Below are 20,078 nucleotides of genomic sequence, written 5' to 3'. Positions count from 1 at the left end.
ATCACTGATGAAAATAATCGTTGGTTGCATCTTTAAATGTTACACTGGGATTCAAGTTCCTTTGAAGTAGAAGATTTGTTGGCGTTGAATTGTAAATCCTGTTAATTAAGGGTTTTTTTTACCAAGTTGTTGGCCTTTATTTTAATAATAAATAAACTCTATACTATATAATAAAATACATATCATATCATATCATATATATATATATATATATATATATATATATATATATATATATATATATATATATATATATATATATATATAGCCTACTGTATATATATATATATATATATATAAAATAGATTTATATCTTGGTATTTATTTGTTACATTTCATTTTGTTTTACAAAGTTAGTAAATCAAGCCTGATGTTGCCTCACACATAAAAGAAGAATGATCCCATTACACAGCTTATTAATTATTTTGAATTAAACACCTCTATCGGTTCGGTACTCGGTGTGAGCCGATACCCGAAGCCCAGGTGTTGGGACTGAAAAGGTCCGACCGGTGCGTCCCTGATACAAACTAACAACATGATTCCATGAGGTTGAGGGATTTCTCCCGGTCTGCTCGCGGCTGCATACAGAGGGAACCAGGGAAGTGATCACTCTGGTATTAAACAGCAGTCTGCCACCGTGCCAACATTATTCATGCATAAATATGCCCAAATGCCAACATGCCATTAAGTCACACTAACGCCACCTCGTTAATATGCAAGCATATAATTATACCTCAGGGTCGAAAATGTCATTAATTCCTCTCAGTGTCATTTGCCAATTTGTTATTAAGTCAATATGCAACTGTGTCAACATGTCAGATATGTTAAGTATATGGACAAAGGTATGTTTTCCATTTTTTTCAAAATGTTGGTTGATACTGTGACAAAGGCACACAGTCTATCTATGTGTGTGTATATACAGTGACGGCGCGAGGGGGGGGCAAGCAGGGTCTCAAGACCCTCCTGTCAAAGGCTGCGCGCCCCCTTTTGCCCCCCCCCCCCCCTCGAAATATTTATGGATTAAAAACTATAACAGATATAGAACAAATTAAGACACTGAGACATTAACAATCAATCATCTGAAGAAATATTGTTTATAACGTTCCTATGGTGATTGGGTTTTTTTTTTCTGTGTCGTGTGATTTGATTGGCTGGTTTGCAGACGGCAGGCTGAATTTGACGTTCACGTTAGCGGTGGTTGATGCATAGCGGCTAGTTAGCGATTGTGTCAACAGAGCGAAATGGACCGATTTGTGATAGCCAAAAAGCGAATAAGAGTGGACGATGGTGGTGGTGATTTACGGACACAGGACAGAGTGATGACGGACTTGGAGGATGAGGATGAAAGCAAGGATGACGAAGGGGCGGTAGTAGGTGAGGAGAACAGAGAAAGGAGGAGGAGGGGAGAGGAGAAGAGAGAAAGACAGCATTGGAGAGCGAGTGAAGCAGAGTTTAGAGGACAAGAAGGGAGGAAGAGGAGAGGAAGACAGGAGTTGAGAGTGAGTGAGGAGGAGAAGAAGGGAGGAAGAGGAGAGGAAGACAGGAATGGGGAGTGAGTGAGGAGGAGTTTAGAGGAGAGGAAGACAGGAGTTGAGAGTGAGTGAGGAGGAGAAGAAGGGAGGAAGAGGAGAGGAAGACAGGAATGGGGAGTGAGTGAGGAGGAGTTTAGAGGAGAGGAAGACAGGAGTTGAGAGTGAGTGAGGAGGAGAAGAAGGGAGGAAGAGGAGAGGAAGACAGGAATGGGGAGTGAGTGAGGAGGAGTTTAGAGGAGAGGAAGACAGGAGTTGAGAGTGAGTGAGGAGGAGAAGAAGGGAGGAAGAGGAGAGTAACACAGGAGTGGAGAGTGAGGAGGAGGAGTTTAAAGGAGAGGAAGAGGAGGAAGACAGGAGTGGAGAGTGAGTCAGGAGGAGAATAAGGGAGGAAGAGGAGAGGAAGACAGGAATGGGGAGTGAATGAGGAGGAGTTTAGATGAGAGGAAGACAGGAGTGGAGAGTGAGGAGGAGGAGTTTAGATGAGAGGAAGACAGGAGTGGAGAGTGAATGAGGAGGAGTTTAGAGGAGAGGAAGACAGGAGTGGAGACTGAGTGAGGAGGAGTTTAGAGGAGAGAAAGACAGGAGTGGAGAGTGAGGAGGAGGAGTTTAGAGGAGAGGAAGACAGGAGTGGAGAGTGAATGAGGAGGAGTTTAGAGGAGAGGAAGACAGGAGTGGAGAGTGAGGAGGAGGAGTTTAGAGGAGAGGAAGACAGGAGTGGAGAGTGAGGAGGAGGAGTTTAGAGGAGAGGAAGACAGGAATGGAGAGTGAGGAGGAGGAGTTTAGAGGAGAGGAAGACAGGAGTGGAGAGTGAGGAGGAGGAGTTTAGAGGAGAGGAAGACAGGAATGGAGAGTGAGGAGGAGGAGTTTAGAGGAGAGGAAGACAGGAATGGAGAGTGAGGAGGAGGAGTTTAGAGGAGAGGAAGACAGGAGTGGAGAGTGAGGAGGAGGAGTTTAGAGGAGAGGAAGACAGGAATGGAGAGTGAGGAGGAGGAGTTTAGAGGAGAGGAAGACAGGAATGGAGAGTGAGGAGGAGGAGTTTAGAGGAGAGGAAGACAGGAGTGGAGAGTGAGGAGGAGGAGTTTAGAGGAGAGGAAGACAGGAATGGAGAGTGAGGAGGAGGAGTTTAGAGGAGAGGAAGACAGGAATGGAGAGTGAGGAGGAGGAGTTTAGAGGAGAGGAAGACAGGAATGGAGAGTGAGGAGGAGGAGTTTAGAGGAGAGGAAGAGGAAGAGGAGGAAGACAGGAGTGGAGAGTGAGGAGGAGGAGGTTAGAGGAGAGGAAGAGGAGGAAGACAGGAGTGGAGAGGGAAGGAGAGGAGAACAGAAGGAGAGAGAAAACATATTTAGTGAGTTAAGAGACAGTTGTAAGAGTATACTGTATACAACTATACACTGTGCTACAATTCTCAGTTACACTCTTGTAAATCACAGATGTTCTCTGTGGTGGATTTGTATTGTTTTTTGTGCTTGTTGTTTGGCACTTCATTTCATTAAAAGTAGTTAAATATGCTTGTGTTTGTTTTATGATAAACGTTTAATAACATGCATTCGACAATATGTAGTGTATCAGCACGGCCACGGGAACAGTACATCTATATCTATTATAGTATTATTTGTTGGTGTCAGAATTCACTTCATAAACAATCAGACCCCCTCATTGCCCCCCCAATAATAATTTTCTGGTGCCGCCGCTGTGTATATATATATATACACACACACACACACACACACACACAATGACATCCATCGATGCCAGCCTTTACACATGAGCTGACGTCCCTGTTTAGCTGCCTCTGTTCCTCTGATCTGTGCTGCTCTATAGATGGGACATGCTCTTCCTCACTAGTCTATCGTTTTAATATCCTTTTAGATGGAACCTTCTGTTTATCTTATTTCAGCTTTTCCATCACTGCCTCAGAGTCCTCCTCGCCTATTGATCTATGTCATATGCTCACTCTTTTATCTCTCATGAGTAGGAAGTGCAATGTAATTATAGTTTTATTATATCTATATCTATATCTATATAGATATATATAGATATAGATAGATAGATAGATAGATAGATAGATAGATAGATAGATAGATAGATAGATAGATAGATAGATAGATAGATAGATAGATAGATAGATAGATAGATAGATAGATAGATAGAGCTGCAAACATACAATACTATACAATTGTTGAAGTTATTATCAGGGATCCGTGCACCGTGAGACCCACAGCATCCCATCTTTCCAGACAGGTTCCACATTTTGCACTTTATCCGTTCTGCGTTTTGACGACGAATGTTTCGTCTGACTTTTCCGTCACAGAGGCAAATCATTTTGCATAGAGATAATAACTTAATAACAAACGATGCATCTTGATGTTCCGCCGACTCAGCGTTTTGGGACTACCAACCATTTGACTGCTTGTGTAGCATGAAGTGTCAACTGCCGTTTTAATTGTTGCTCATTTCACGTAAGCTGCTTATCTGCATTATTTCAATTGGAGTTAATACGATTAGTCAGTAGAACAGCAGCCTCTTGTCTCTCCTGAGTTTTGTGTTGGGGTCATTAAAGTCATTTTTCGTGACACTTTACGGGGCGTGACATCGTCGCAGACACAGCAGGACGATGTCTGGCCTTTTTAAAGCTCAGCTAATTGTCATTTTTAGTGTTCTTTTCTCACTTTAATGCGTTCTTAATTAGTTGGGTGAGCCTCCGTGATCATATTTTCATAGCAATAACGTGGAGTAAGTGATATTGTTTAATTGCACTTTTGAGTATATTCAAGCTGGCCACATTATTGATTGATCTTTTTGACTTGAATATATTGATTTAACCCCATCAGGACAGAACATTATTGATTGGACACCACATGGCAGCATTTGACCTTGATTACTAAAACATTTCACTGTTTAAAAGGACACTGTAAAGGCATCTATTTTTATAAATGCATTTCATCTACCACAGCAGCATTACTTCTCCTATGTCATCTGTGTTGAATAGACTATTATATCAGGGGTTCATATTTGGAGATAGAAAAGTGGAATTTGACATGTGACATGTGAGAGTGCTCCTCCATGTTGTCCCATACTCACAGGACCATATTTATATTTCGTCCAAACTTCTTCACTCTGATCATACTCCTCGGAGCGAGCATGAAGACAATATTTGGGTGTTTAACAACCAGATGGGCAAAAAGGAGGAGCACTCTGAAGAAGGATTATCTGCTCATAATTCTGCCTACGTATGGAGTCATAACTAGACGTCGTCAGCAGTTGCGGAGAGGTTCTGAACATTAACTTTATGGGCTCCTCATTATTTAACATGTTAGGGTCTCCCCACAGCCCAATGAAATTTTGATGGCAGTATTACAGCTAGTTTGTTGGCTCCTCACTCCTACTCACTACTTATGCAGATGAAAACGGTAAGAGAAGTCTCTTTGGACGGACCCACATTTGCACAGGAAAAGACATTAGACTAATCCACCTTTCTGCTCTGATGTGGATAAATATTCACGACTGATCTTCCAAAGGGCGTGATCAGAGAGCGTTGGATTCGCTGCAGCCTTGGTGCTGGCGTTGTTATTGCAGACATGCATGATGAGGCCAGACCCCTGCCTGGACGGGCCAGGGACTGCAGTGGTGCAGTGATCTGAGCTGGCCGTTTCCTGCCTCCCCATCTGCATACAGTAAAAAACAAACATTCCTGTAAATAAAGACGGCTGTCCAGCAACTGTCTTCCCAGCGACAATGGTATTGACCGTAGTCAGATGCTCCACTGATTAAAAATTGATCCATTTTGAAAAATCTAATCAACTGAATAGGATTCTTTCATACACGGGGGTGGGGGTGGGTGGGTTTGTTTGGGGGTGGAGGGGGTTGAGCAGCTGCTGACACAGAGAGGCAGACCTGTTATTAACCCCTGCACCTCCATGCAGCCCCCTGCACCCTGCTCCCCAATTCACACCCCCCCACGCGCCCCGGGACTAGACGTGGCCCAGACGCTCTGAATTATTCAGCAGTCTGAAAGAGGCTCCGGCCACTTGGCCTATTAATGCCCGCCAGTAGAGGCTAGTGGCTCTAATGGCCAGTACAGAGGAGCCCCAGTTCCCAGCGGACGGGAGGAGGGCTGCTAACGCTGGGCTGCAGGGGATGTGAGAGCGAATTCATCAGGGGCTGAGGTCGCGGCAGGTTAATGATGTCGCACGTCTAGACGAATGCTGGACTCACACCCTGCCCAAAAGGCAGTGGGGGATGACGTTGGGATGCAATAATATTTTTATATTATTTATTTTTATCTTTGAAGGAGAACAAGGCCTGCGATATTAAATCTTGGGGCGTATTTTTGAACGAGCAGCATTGTTGACATTGACCATGAACCACAATTGACCCGAGGACCCCCCCCCCCCCCCCCCCTAAAAAAAATAACACAACACAATGAATATCTCCAAACCCGCCGACATGGCCGCACCTCGTGTGATATTCTGACAGTCTAAATGAAAAGGAAGTGCACCGAGTAACATTTATTAAAAATAGATCAAATCTTCCCGACGTAGCTGAACAACATACACAACCCATCTCTGATTACTCACAAGCCCTCATCATCATTGCACAAACAGTCCCGGCAGCTGGAGAGGGCCCTCCACCTGAAGTCGCTCAGTAATCAGGGCATCTCCCCCAGAGAGACGGGATGGAGCTCAGGGTGCGACTCTCATTTGGGAGCGGCTGGGGTTGCCATGTGGCCTGTCACCCTGGTGATCATGTGTTTGGTGTCTCTGAGGATGTTAACACGATAGTAAATAGAGGTATGAGAGAACGAAATGACCCGCCAGGTGCAGCACGGATGATCCAGTCAACAAAAGCAGAATACATGATGGAGGTGGCAGCTAGCTGGAGGATTCCTGATAAAGAAGACATCTTTGTTGCACCAGCACACTCGGTCGTCTTCCACTGTGAGGACGAAGGCATTATAAAGTCCAAGCAGAGAGGCAGATGATGGTATTCTTATTATCATCCACTGGAGATTTATGCACTTGAAGGTTGACTTGTTTGAGTGAGTGGGCTCGATGAGTCTGATGAAGCGGAATGACTTTAGCCTTCAATAAGGTACTGTCTGTGCCGGACTGCACTGCTACAACGCAGGCTCTTCCCTTCTCCAGAATCTGATGCCAAGCACATTTACTGCTGAGGTCACCATCAGTGCCATGATTGAACCAAACCAAGGGCGACCCGCGGAGGGCTACAGAAGGGACACAGACACGCCCTGCGCCCATTTACGCAAAACTAATTTCCCCGGCTGCCTCTCGCTCAAGGTGACCAAGCACATCATTCAGAGATCCACGTGAAGCGACGCTGATGGCCCTCATCGCAGCACACATTCTCCCACATTCAAACCACCCGGTGGAAAGGCGTGCAGCGGGAGGAGCTCACCAAGTCGGCCGGTACGACGTCCAAGCAGATGCGTGAAAACTAATTAGCAGAGAACCACATGCGTGGCTAATTCTTTATTCACTTGGCTGCAGCTAAAACAGCACAGGCCTGCTTATCATAAAGAAACACTATCACAGTCTAAATATTGGTTCTGCATTAATAGTCGATTGCATCATTTCCATAGAGCATCAAGCTGAGATGAGACGCTGTTAGGATAAACATTCCTTTGAGGTCTGCACAGATCAACGAGAACCCAGAGGACTGTCCACTTCACATGGCTGTCCCCCGGTTTATCAACCCCCCCCACCACCACCACAACCAAATATCTGTTCCTTAGGCATATTCCTCCTCATCTTGCATACAGCAGAACCCTGGAGCAATGTTTAGCTAAACCTGCTGGCCTACGTAGGCAGAGAGAGTCCCCAGAGGGCTGAACAATCAGACAATTTCAAGATCATGAAGCATTAAACCAATCCCGGCAGGGTACACTAATTAAACAGCCGAGCCCAGCACAGCCAACCAATCCCCACAGAGCAATTAAATCCATCCCCTCTAAAACACTGTGGAACCTGTCTGGGGAAAACTGCCGAGGAGTGAGAGAGGAGAGGAAGAGGGAGAGATGGGGAGGGGAGGGGAGGGCAGGGAAAAATATCATAAAATTCTTCTGGAAAAAAAACTATAGGGGGAATGCAGCAGGAGGCTAACAAGGGAAATTGAAAAAAGCAGCGACTCAATTCAGTTCTTTGTTCTTTTCTCCCTTGTTCTGCTTTAAGATTCAAAATGTCTGCCTTTCCTCTCTGATGGGGGGGTGGGGTGGGGGGGGCTGAGTCTGTGACCACATTTCAATGCAAAAAAAATAAAAATAAAATAGTGACCCTGTTGCGATCAAAAGTTGCATATTTAATTAAGATTACAAGGTCTGGAAAGCACTCATGAGACTGAATGGAAAGACAGAATAGCCTCAAGGCCTATATTACACTCTGGCAGAGCTGCTAACACAGTTGCGAACCCTAATCAATACCCCGATGCCCTCCACCACCAAAGTAAATGAACAGGTGACAATGGAGGCATGACATCACTGGGCTTTTCAGGGAACAACACAATGATGATGTGAGCGGCAGGAGAAAGCGGTTTTGGGATGATGCTCTCCCTCCCACACACCAGCAATAACTAATTAGACCACATGTGTTAAAACATATAATTGCTGGCATTAATAATGGATAATAAATGAATAGGGCAAATCTTTTATTCCAAAAATCTCGTGGTTAAGCAGGCAAATTCTCCCGTTATGTTATTTCCCTGGAGAGGCTCCAACAAAGTGCTAGTGTATTTTGGTGGTGTTGAAGAGGAGCCGCGAACGCCGAAGGGGTACGACTCAAGAGGGAAACCAGAGGTGTGGACAGGGAGATAGACTTGCTCTTTTCTCCCCCGACTGAGGCGGCATATAAATCACAGAACCCAGCTTCATGTCTCCACTTCCTGTTCCTCTCCATTAAAAATGATAAACTGTACCTCTTGAAGCCACTCGCTCGCTTTAGGGTCCCAGTCTGCACCTTCCTTGTGAGGAAGCGAGAGTGCGCGGCTCAGATTTATTCTATCGCCTCCCATTGTTGGGGATGAATAAGAGAGTAATTAACTGTGTGGGGGTAGCAGCTGCACAAAGACAGGAACGGCTAACACAACAAGCCTGATCCATCTGCTTTTGCTATAACACACCTTTTGTATTATTTTGATAAATAAGAGCGCATCTGCTTAGTAATAACAAATGCTGGTTTAATACTCAAAAGACCACCAAGAGGCCATCTTTCCCGGGTCTTCTCTCTTCCCACTTAAATGAGGACAAATGGGCCTTGCAAATGGGTGGCATGCGCGGGACTAGCACTCCTCCAGTCTGGTAAACACACTCGGAGCGGTGGCACGTAATGAGAGCGGCTGCGATCCCCAAAGACGACCTGGAGAAGGTAAGTGAGGCATTGATCTCGCGCGCCGGGCCCAGGAGCACCCTTCACACCATGCTAACCCGCTACATGACAAGCAACGTCGGGACACACACTGTACAAAAAGCCTGGCTCTTGCACATTTGGGGGAAGACACGCATGAAGGATGGACAACAATGAAATACAGCAGGTGATACCCTGCCAAATACAGCTGAGGCATGCTCGAGTAAGAGATGGAGGGACTGGGAGAAGGAGGGGGGGCATGGGTCTCATTGGAAGCCCGGTAAAATGGACAAGAGAGGACTGGTGCTCAATGCATCTGCAGTGGCGTCAGACCATCAAAACAAATAAAGCCAAGGCCGCGGCGGAGACGCAGCTCAATATGAACTCGCTGGGCTCGGGACTGTCTGTCAGCAGGGAGGAGGACACCGCTCTACACCCATGCCGATGAGCCATTACCTCTCCCCTCCTCATGCTTCCGCCTCGCCGCTATGAGGGAAGAAGAGGCTGCCCCACCGCCATGCAGCCGTCCTCCAGCAGACTAATGTGTCCCTGAAGTTTTGTTAAAGCTGGTTATTTACTCCTGCAAAGCAATTGCTCCAGCCTCGGGGCAGCGGAACGGAGAAGGCACTGCTATGAAAAATCTGGTGTCTCCTGCTATGAAGCACTGTCAACTATCAGGGGGGCGTTCCCGCTGAAACATCGGGGCTACTGCTTTCTTGGCACAACGCTTCATAAGAGAGGACGTTAAAACAGCACGGCTCTGAAAACCAGAAATATTCAGCCAAAAGACCAAAATGTGATATATATTGTTGGCACTGACAACAATTAATAATCAACTTTATGAAATCATATCATGTCAGCTGCTCTAGTTCAGAAGGTCACAAATAAAAACATGGGATAGTGGTATCTAGTGGAGGTTTGGTTGTCTTTGTTCAGGTTTTGAAATATCTCTGAGATTTAGAAAAATAGTTGTGAATAGATTTGCACTCGAGGCGCTCACAGCCCTGACAACATTTCATGGCAACATCTCTTTTTAGAACAACGTCCCCGTTTCTCTGTAAAAATCCACAAGACTTGCTGCCAACTGTTTTGTGTCGAGACGTATTTCTTTGGTAGTTCCTGAAAACCCTGATCACAGAGGTCTGTGGATTGTGACCCTGATCCACGACCATCCTGCACATCACGGTCCTGCATCATCTCCTAGAGCCTAGAGCGGCTCATTAGGTTGATTTATTGACTGGTGATGCTGTTACATTTTTATTATTTGTTTTATTTAAACACAAACTGAAGTCTAACCTTAACCAAGTCATTTTGTTACCATAACCAAACCAATCGTTAAGCCCGTGGCATTGTGTGTTTCTGCATGCAAACAACCCAGTTTACAGGAACGACCCGGATGCTTTTACATAGCTTTCATCTTAGATTGTACAGGTTTATATTGAAGACCCTTCATGTTTTTTTTCTTGCTTTGTACTTACCTAACGTCATATTTATGTTATATTTCACTGAAGAAGGTTGCCTGTTTTAAACATTCTTGCCATGAGCCAATCAAGGAGGGAATGGCAAGAAGATAGCAGTGGCACAGAACAGTGACATGTCTGAAACACACTTGCTAGCTGTAATTTTTTGAAAGCTCTAAACAACGGAAAGGAAATTGCCTTCCATTGCATTGGTGTAGAGGCAGAGATCATGTCAAAACCTTGGAAATAACACTCCAAAGCTAAATGCATGGCTAAAAGAAAATGTATATATTTATGGAGCCTCCTTTAATATTAGAGCTTTCAGGACAGTTCAAGTAAATAATTGCTGGTATAGGCAGTAAAAAAATCATCACAACTAGGCTTATCAAACAGCAGCACATACGGCAGCCTGCAACAGGAGCACAAGCAAAGGCAAAATGATTGGATAGGTATGGAAATCTACTTGAAGGAAGGTCAAAGTGATTAAGCTGACATTAATGACAGGCCTAGTCTTCCAGTGAGAATGCTCACCGTAGCTGTCTCTAAACCCATTTGTCATTCTGCTTCCAACGCCGAAGCATCTGCTTTGAAGTCTCTACCACTAATGCTACACAGAGAGGTTAAACAGCTTAATGCTGAAGTCTGTTTCACTCCTCTCGCTCTCTAATGTTCCCTGCGTTTTATGTACCGGGGTTATGGCTCCTGGATTTCACATCTCAATTTGCCCCAGATAGTCCTGTAAAAGCTCCTCTCTTTCTTACCCGCTTTGTTGTCACTGTCAAAGGAAGAGAGGGGCAACCCGAAGGATACGGGACCGTGACAGACATGCCCCACCCATCCATTCACACAAGTGGTAATAATGAAAGGCTGTTAAGAAATGTTTATATGGGAGGCATGCGCAACTCAAACCCGACCGCTGATTATGATGATGGGGCAGCTTTTTACATTCAAACACAGCACTTAATCCGCTGAAGATTTGAGAGACCTGACTACAAAAGACAAAAAGTCTGGAAAAAGGAGATAATGAGCACGCAAACTGTACGGCACCCATTGGTGGAGGTCAACGTTAAAGCCTTTTATATCTACCACGGCATGTGAATGGAATGATACAGTCATTATGATAAATAATACAAGATCTGAAGCGCTCTGGACTCACTTATTCTCCACTACAATGAGATTAGACTGACGCATGTGACATTAACAATATCAGCAAACAAATATATGAAAGCATGAATGAGATGGAGACAGAGACCGATTTTCACAGCCAATTTGAGATTGCAGGGTTGGTGTGTGTGTGTGTGTGTGTGTGGGGGGGGGGGGGGGGGGGGGGTACTGGCAAACAGCACACAGGCTGGCAGCGGAGGCAGCCAGGCTCACAGGCTGCAAAGCAATTTCACTGTTTGGCAATACTGTTGTCTCTGTGTGCGGATTAGAGCTGACACCAGAGCAACTGAGTCATGCTAAATGTAGTACAATCACAAGCTTTTGTTCCTGATCTAAAACCCCGCTGCCTCTTAGATTCATGGAGGAGAGAATGGAAACAAGGCTAAGGAATGGTAACAAATAAGCGGAGCATTATTTCGCCGTATGAGCACAGCATTGCGACATCGTGAAAAAACAACAGCGGGGGATAACAGTAACCGGGAGTAAAAGGACCAGGCACGGGGCCAAAGTTTCACAAAGTTAAGTCCAATTCAATCTCTGTGGTCGGCTTTGATGACAACCCTTTTTTTCCCTCCGAGTGCTTAACTGGCAATTAAAAGGTAATATGTGTGATGAATGAATGATACACATTTCAGCTGATAGGATCCAGCATTTCCACCACACATTCTCATCACCTGCCTCCGCAAAGTCTTTCTGCAGGACCCAGTGCTCTCTCTCTCTCCCTCTCTCTCTCCAGGTACCCCATTGGCCCAGAGTTGTTTTTGGGCCTGGCAGGACCTGGCAGGACAGACCCTGACCCGTCCTTTTCATGCTCGCCCACGGAAATGCCATCTGGCTGGTGTGAATGATTACCACAGCAACGGCCGGGTGACCTGCAGCCAGCAGGAACCAAGGTCACTGCACCTCAGCGCTTCGCACTTTCCCTGCCCTCTTTTCATCAGCCTGCAGGTGAATTATTCATCCTGTACAACTCGGAGGCACAAATCTGCCGCACAAACACAAAAAAAACACAAAAAAACTGCACACTCAGTTTACTGTTATAATAACGTGTAACAACAAAATAATGTCCCGGTGTGAACTGCTAAGAAACACAGCTGGGAGATGATGTCCTCAGATTTAGCGAGGATGCTGCGTGGGGTTAGATGGGGAAACGGCTGTAATGATGTTAGCCTGCCAGAACAGGCTCCGACCATGACTGAATGAGAAATAAGTGAATTAATTGATTTCTGACATATGTAGTGGAGGATGTCACATTGAAGCTACAGGGCATGTTTGCAACCAGAGGCTTGTAGGAATGTCCACCAGAGCTGCTGACAGTGATATAATGTGATCAAATCCACGCCAGATCGCCCCAGTGAGACGTTACATTTTCAGCACTGAAGAAACCACATTTCAGTGGAAAGCCAAACCATCACTTTCAACTAACATGCGTTTGTGTCTTTGCCAACTGTCACGTGATCATTACCGACAGCAAAACTTCATATGACCAACAAAGCAGTTGAACAGCATCAATAACAGGGCACTTTTCCAGACAAAGTCGATGCACGCTCTTCATGGTCACTGCAATTCAAGCCGCTTTGAATCTATATATGCTTATTGAATCATTAAGACTGACTAATATGTGTATTGCTGCGAGAATGAGCAAACCTGCATGCACAATGTATTTATAATGTTATTAACGGTGTTTTACTGCTGGTTCACAATATGACCTGGACTACATGGATGAATATAATCCAACCTGCCGGGGTCAAAACCTGCATGCATCACTTCCACCGTCCACCAGCTCTCATTGGTGGAATTATTGAGCCACCTTTAAACCATCTGCAGGTACACCTACTACTAACACCTACTACTAGTCCACAGCAAGTGGTATCAATGTTAATCTGCATCATGAAACGGTCATTCAAGGGAACACACACACACACACACACACATTTTTATATATATGAATGGCTGTGTGCCTTATGATGGTGGTCACAGACTGGAGGCTACCCTTTTTATTATATACCACTACATCACGGCTCATGACACTAGGTAATGGCTTGGGCATCCTTAAGGGGCAGTTCAGATTTAGCTCCTAGGCCACTCAGTCATATTTAATGAAAAACCTTGAATTTATACATCTATCATACATGTTGCACGCTCCTCCGGAGCCGGGCTGAGTCCGGACGAGAGCCCGCAGAGAGGGGAGGCTGCATGGGAGCCGCAACAACAATAGCTCCCCTCGGCCCCCCCTCTGGATCCCAGCCCGGTGAGAGAGGGAGGTCCAGCGGCTGGGAGCTGGAACAACACCCGGTCAACGCAAGACGAGCGAGCGCCACCAGATCGGATTTCTGCTCCTCGGTAGGCTTCTCCGAGGGACGCGGGCTGCCATGCTCCTGTCATCTCTCATGTTACAGGACATCCGTCACGGCGGAGACGCTGCCCTTGCGCCGGCCGAGGCTGATTTACAAACATTAGCGGGGAATACAATTACACAGCCCCCCCGGCCGAGCAGCCCTATGCGGCTCTGGGAGAGGAGAGGAGGGGGTGGAGTGGAGTGGACCCTGGAAACAAGCGTTTAGCTTCCCCAACCTTATTCCAACGTTTGCTCCCAGAAAGACAAGCGTGCATCCCGTCAGCGACGTGGCTCATAAATGTAACTTTCAGCTCCGCAGGGGTGGAAGCTACAAGGCTACGGAGCTGACATGCTATTTAATGCGACTATAGGCAGCCTGCATGTTCTGGCTGTGGTACTAAACAAGCCGCTCACCTGCCACATCCTCCACCTCAGCGCTCAGCATGTTTTTGCGGCGACAGTCCAGCCCGTTAAAGCTCGTCTAAGTGGTCGGATGTCGCGCTGTCACCGACGGCTAGCGGCTCCAAACGTACACAAACGCAACGCTTTCTGTTGCCGTTAAACGTCTAATGTGCACAAAATAAACTTTGCCAATCACAAACTTCCCAAACATGCAAAACCCTCCTTGACGCACGAACACACACACAAATAAAAGGCTGTAAATGAGAAGAATTACTCTGAGCCTACTGAAAGATGCAGCAGCACCGCGACGGCCGTCCACACAACCCGCATAAAACACGAAGCTGTGTGAAAAAGTTACAGCCTTTTACGTCCAAGGACGGAGATTCGGGCGCATTAAAAGTTTCCGTCCGTGTAAGCACGCCGGCGCCGCCGCCGACAATAACGAGCAAAACGGTTAAAAACGCCGACGCGCGTGGACGGCGGTGCTGTCCGCGGTGCTGATCCCAGATCGGTGTGGCTAACGTGGGAGGCTGCGCTGCTCCACGGTCGCTCCACCGCGGATCAATGATTGAACTGAACAAAGGCAGAAGAGAGATCAATTTCTAATAACTATCAATGCGAACGCCGCTAGCTTTCCGCCTCGCGCGCGCCCCAAAACGAGACGACACCCGCCGGAGCAGAGTCGCGAGACGTACCGCTGCAAAAGAAGCCGAGAAAGGTGAGAATAGCACCAACCTGAAGCCGCCGTAGATCAAATTTCTTCCAATATTGAAACATCGATCCTACATCGGCGGCCATCTTGGGGGATATTGAGGAGATTTTTTTCAGCGGCTGCAATAAATATGTGGGCTGGATTCCCCCCTCGTTAAACAACGTTTACCATCACCGGTCCCACTTTTAGAAAAAAATAGCGAGCCGAGTTGACACGAGACTCCGCCGATGTGTTTGACAAGCCTGCCAACATGGTTTCTGTGCAAGTTAGAAGGAGAAGAAACAAAGTGGACGAGATTTTGTTTCTAGTGAAGTAGCCCGGGTTGTTTGTAAAAGTAAAGAGCAAGTGTGTCCGTGTCCTCGTCCCCGACATTAACTGGACAATTGCACTTGATTTTGCTTTGGCAAAGTTATCAATACTGACGTAAAGCCCGGGGTTGATCAATACCGTCTGGAAAAGGGAAGGAGATGATGTGTAGATTAGTGGAGTTCAGGGAATTTAGCCAAGCCTACTTTTTCCCTTTTTTTTTACACTGTTTATCACAGGAGCGCACAATTAGAGGCAGTGTTGGAAATGAAGCTGCAGAATCGACACATTTAGTCCGACTTTTATTAGAATGTCACTTAACGTTGGTCCACATGTCGTTTTCTTTTCATGCAAATGTAGGAATTCATGTCTAGGTCCATATTTTGACAGAACACACACACACTACAAATGAAATGCAAAGTTAGTTTTTACAATAATCGGTGCTTTAATGAAAAAACACCATTTACTATACTTAAAATAAAAAGAAGAAGAAGCCCGACACTATGTTGTTTTATTTTGATTTGTTTGCTGTATTTTGATTTCTGCGGGTCAGTTTGCATAGATGGTTCAATTCTGCGTGCATGTATTGCTTATTTTCCTTCAATCGTGCATTGATATTGACACAAAATAATAAGGATGAAACAAGTATCTGTGCATGCAATGTAAACATATGTTTAGAGTGGAACACAATAAATGGTGAATTTCTTTCAGAAATGAATGACAGCAACAATTCAAGCAGATATAACCCGCCGCGTGTTTTGCTTTGTCCAACTTAATAAAGCATGATGATGCTCTTTGTCTCCATAAAACAAGTCATTCCTCTGGTCAGGCAGCACACACAGGCTTCTGGGGTGCTGCAGCGCTGGTGCCAGGTGCGCCCCCTGCTGGCGCCACAGAGTTACTGGCAAGGTTATGTGCGGATGAGTATTGTGTGATTTCCTCCATTAATAACAGCATAATGACTGAGTGATGGTATCCATCCATCGCAGTGGTTTAGTTCACGTTCCACCTCCTGGTCACCGTGTGCCAGCCTCACGGTGTGCCGTGTAGCTTCCAGCCCATATGAAGATCAGTCTCAGGTAGAAAACAATATCCTCACGGGTCATATGTTTAGCACCGCGGGGGACAATGACATATTCCTCAGCCATAGACAAACACCTAAGGGGGGAAGAAAGGGGGGATTATTAAAAGTTTAGCTTATTGCACTTTATTTGTGGCTCTAGGGCGAGGCTAAAACGCAGGATTCAAATATAATCAGGAAGACAGTTGGGTGTAAGAAAGAAAAAACACAGCCATTGAGCTGCATAAAAACGCTTCTGATTCCTACAACTCATGAAATATGGATGTGAATATTAGTACTTTAAAATAAATCTGTCCTCAGTTTGGTGACTGAGGTCAGAAACATCCATCATCCAGGATCCCATCAGCAGACGACACATTGTGTAGTGAAGTAATGTGGAAAAACTCTCCTTCAGCTGGGAGGTGAAAGGGCAGGGTCAGCTGGGAGAGAAGCTCTGGGCCTTCACAAAGTACGGACCACCAGCAGACCCCGTTTGGACCCAAAACCTCAGATAAAGCAAAGTGTCTTTAATCTCATTTTCAGAAGCCGTACTGGAACAACGTGGTCCAGCTAAACAGAATGCAGAGCACTCGTGGCTCTGCTGGGGACCCAGGTGGGACCTAAACCCACAATCTGCCCCTCCACAGGCTGATGCTTTGTCTGTCGGGCCCACATGAAAAATAGCTGAATCTCATGGCCTCAATCAGTTCTGTGGCTCTGAATATAATCTTGACCTCACATTCACCACTGTCATCAACAAAGCACCAGGGGCCTCTTAAGCTTAATCTAAAAAGTAATGCACGGTTACTTAAAATGAGGACTGTGCGCACAGAAGGGAAATTATCCAAGAGCTAGAAAATCATTGTTTTGATGAGGTCAGTGGATGAGGGATTTCCGACGACATTGTTTCTTGGCAAGAAACCGTGTGAGAATGCTGACAGTGTATTTCATGACATGACACAGTGTTGCTGAGTGATGGAAGCTTGTTTGGTGATTGAATGGTGATATAATGGAGCGCCTAAACAACCGTTTTACAAGCTAATTGCCTCACGCCGCCCTGGAGGATGTGGGAAGTGTTCTCTCAGACCATAACTACGATACAGACGTCAGTGGGAGTCATTTCTGAGGGATCTGACATCACGTCTACTAATAAAAGACCTTAGAGTTCCTTGACTCTGGCAGACTTGGTCATTATACTCCCTTCACTGACCGTGTTTAAATCCTTTTTTTAAAAATTCCCACCAGCACTTATTAGGTTGGTTACCGTAGCAACACTGATTTAACCAAACAAGCGGGTTAAAAAATGAAATAGAATGATGGTCTGCCAAAATGTGGAAGGTCTCTGCTTTGAATGAGCAGGTTCACGTTTGTAACTCGATGCCGTTCTGACTCTGAGCAGCAGCAGAATGTTGAAACTGTAATTATTTGCATTCTAGGATGCTTTTATTGAACTTTCCTTTAACCTTTTCTTCCTTCCAACGAGAGACCGGAGAGTGTTCCTCCCCGGGAGGGTTGCATTCTCATCAACAGCAGAGTTCATAACGCTACCTTCCATCCACCTACGTGAACCAATCAATACTTGATTGGACTTGCCTGTATTGATGAAGGTAACTACGCAGCTGCATTATGAAAAATAAATCATATTTTTGCTGGTTGGGTGAAGGTTTATTTAAATATTCACTAGAAAATGTGGTAATGTCTGGCATTCTAAATGAATAGAAATCCTAATCAACGTAAGGAAATACCTCATTTGTTGCGTGGTGCAGTTTAATTAACGTTATTAGAACTAAAACATTCAGAATGCATTGGGCAACAGTGGAACCAGCAGTGAGTGGATTCGGTGTAGCTGAGAATGAGTCAGGATCAGATCTGCATGGCAGTGTGTCGATGCTGAACGCTGTGGGTCGCTAGCACTACCCACTGGACAAGAGAGGTAAGTGACTGGTCAGAGAAATAAAGCAGTGAAAACCGTGAACTCTGCTCCACATGGCCCAGAGAGGGGTCAAAAATACAGACAGGCTCTACTCAAGTAGAAGTACACATACTTGTAGACTGATTTAACTTTTTACTCAAGTGAAAGTAAAAAAGTAAAGGCTGTGAAATGTATAAAGTAAAAAGTATCCCTATGAAGGACATTTCTACTGGCTGTGTTTTTGCAAGGCTAACTAGACATCCCGCCATATTAAAAAATATATATATAAGAAAAAGGATAATTCACACAAATGCATTAAAGTAATAAGCTTGTTCTAAAAATGTAAGGAGTAGAAAGTACAGATATTTGTTTTTAAATATAGGGAGAAAATAGGGGAAAGTAAAAAGGTTGTCAGAAAAATAAGTAAAGTACAAATACGTGAAAAGTACTTTGTTACGTCCCACCTCTGGTCCTACGTAATATATGGTGCAACCTTTTCCACAGTGGCTGCTTTTGTACAGGCTTAGAAAAATTGAGCATTTGTCTCTGCTTCTGCTTGTCAGCCCACGTTATGAATGAAAGCACACGTGCAACTAATAACATGAACCATGTTCCAGAAGTCCTGCGTGCGAACCACTATGCGTAATACCAGGAACATCTAATTGCAATGCAACCTGCAGGTTATGAACTACACATTTTCATGCTATGACGTGTCGATTCATCTGCTGAGTAGAAGATTGCAATTTACAGAAAAATATTCAGAAACACAAAACAAAATTCAAATGGTCCCCATCAATGCTATATTTAACTATTTCTCCATGCAAGTGACCCTGTGTAGTTGTCCTCTGCAGTCTCGTCATGCTTAAAGGGACAGCGCATCCAAAATACCAATATATATTTATACACCCTTTGATTTATGTCTTTTATCAAATCATCAAAACCTTTGATGAAACTATACACCAAATACTTTTCCGATCATCTGAAATGCAGTCCTCAAACAACTACCATTATACTCGTTTATAGTTCCTACATTAAGAATTCAAAACGCATGACGTTTTATGTTGAGAGAAGTCATAAAAATTACCCTTGTGACACTTAAAGATCTCCTCCAGACACGTTTTAAGACATACCATAAAATACTCTGCTTTGAATAGTAATGTCTGCCTGACGTGGCCCTGTCCAAAAATCGATTGTTAAAAATGTTTCTCAGTCACATATATTCTGTGGCCTTAACTGCTGGACTCTCTTACTTCACTGCAACGTTGTCAGTGTTTGAGCAGCGGAGGTCTCATGTTCCACATGGTGGAAGTTACACACCGGACCACGATTGCTTTCCCAAAGTAGTCAGAAAATCCTGCTCGTACGTGGAGTGGGAAACAGAGATTTAAGTGGAGCACAGAGGAACGTTCCTCCTTCAGTAGATCAAACCGTGTCAAACACACACACACACACACACACACACACACACACACACACACGATCCTGCACAGTGACGCTGAAACACCCAGGAGAAGTAGAAATAGAGGTCGCGATGTTCGAAATCTGGAGACGATAATTCAAGTTCATATTTGTGATTTTCTAGTTTAACCTCTTTGAGTTTTGACTCCCCACTTCAAATCCACTTGCCTTCTATTCTCACACAAACTCACCAACCGTCTTAAATCTAACGGGTTAAGGACAGCAGGGTCACGCTGTCTGAACTAGTTCAGTTTGAGGACAACTGTCCATCATTGCAGCGGGACTGTTCCTGAAATGCATGGCGTGAGCCCTCCTACTGCTTTCCACAGCTGGATATGCTGTTTATAATCAGGTCTTATTGGGGCTCAGGTCAATTTAT

General features: G+C 45.1%; 2 protein-coding genes across 3 annotated transcripts in view; one reads left to right on the top strand and one right to left on the bottom strand.

Annotated features, from left to right (window-relative positions):
* cux2b (cut-like homeobox 2b) overlaps nucleotides 1-15,160 on the bottom strand; it is a 91,674-nt gene extending 76,514 nt beyond the window's left edge. The window contains exon 1 of one of the 2 annotated variants that reach the window (XM_084024672.1): nucleotides 14,987-15,160. In XM_084024672.1, the coding sequence (XP_083880798.1) occupies nucleotides 14,987-15,049 (63 nt within the window). In that variant the 5' untranslated portion in view covers nucleotides 15,050-15,160. The remainder of the gene's footprint in view (nucleotides 1-14,986) is intronic. The other variant, XM_084024673.1, reaches the window with a different exon arrangement.
* myl2b (myosin, light chain 2b, regulatory, cardiac, slow) overlaps nucleotides 1-20,078 on the top strand; it is an 80,448-nt gene that overhangs the window by 56,196 nt on the left and 4,174 nt on the right. The window lies entirely within an intron of this gene.

Source organism: Eutrigla gurnardus (assembly GCF_963514095.1).
Source record: "Eutrigla gurnardus genome assembly, chromosome: 13".
NCBI lineage: Eukaryota > Metazoa > Chordata > Actinopteri > Perciformes > Triglidae > Eutrigla > Eutrigla gurnardus.
The sequence above is the reverse complement of the archived record's forward strand: the minus strand, read 5'-3'. Positions and strand labels throughout refer to the sequence as shown.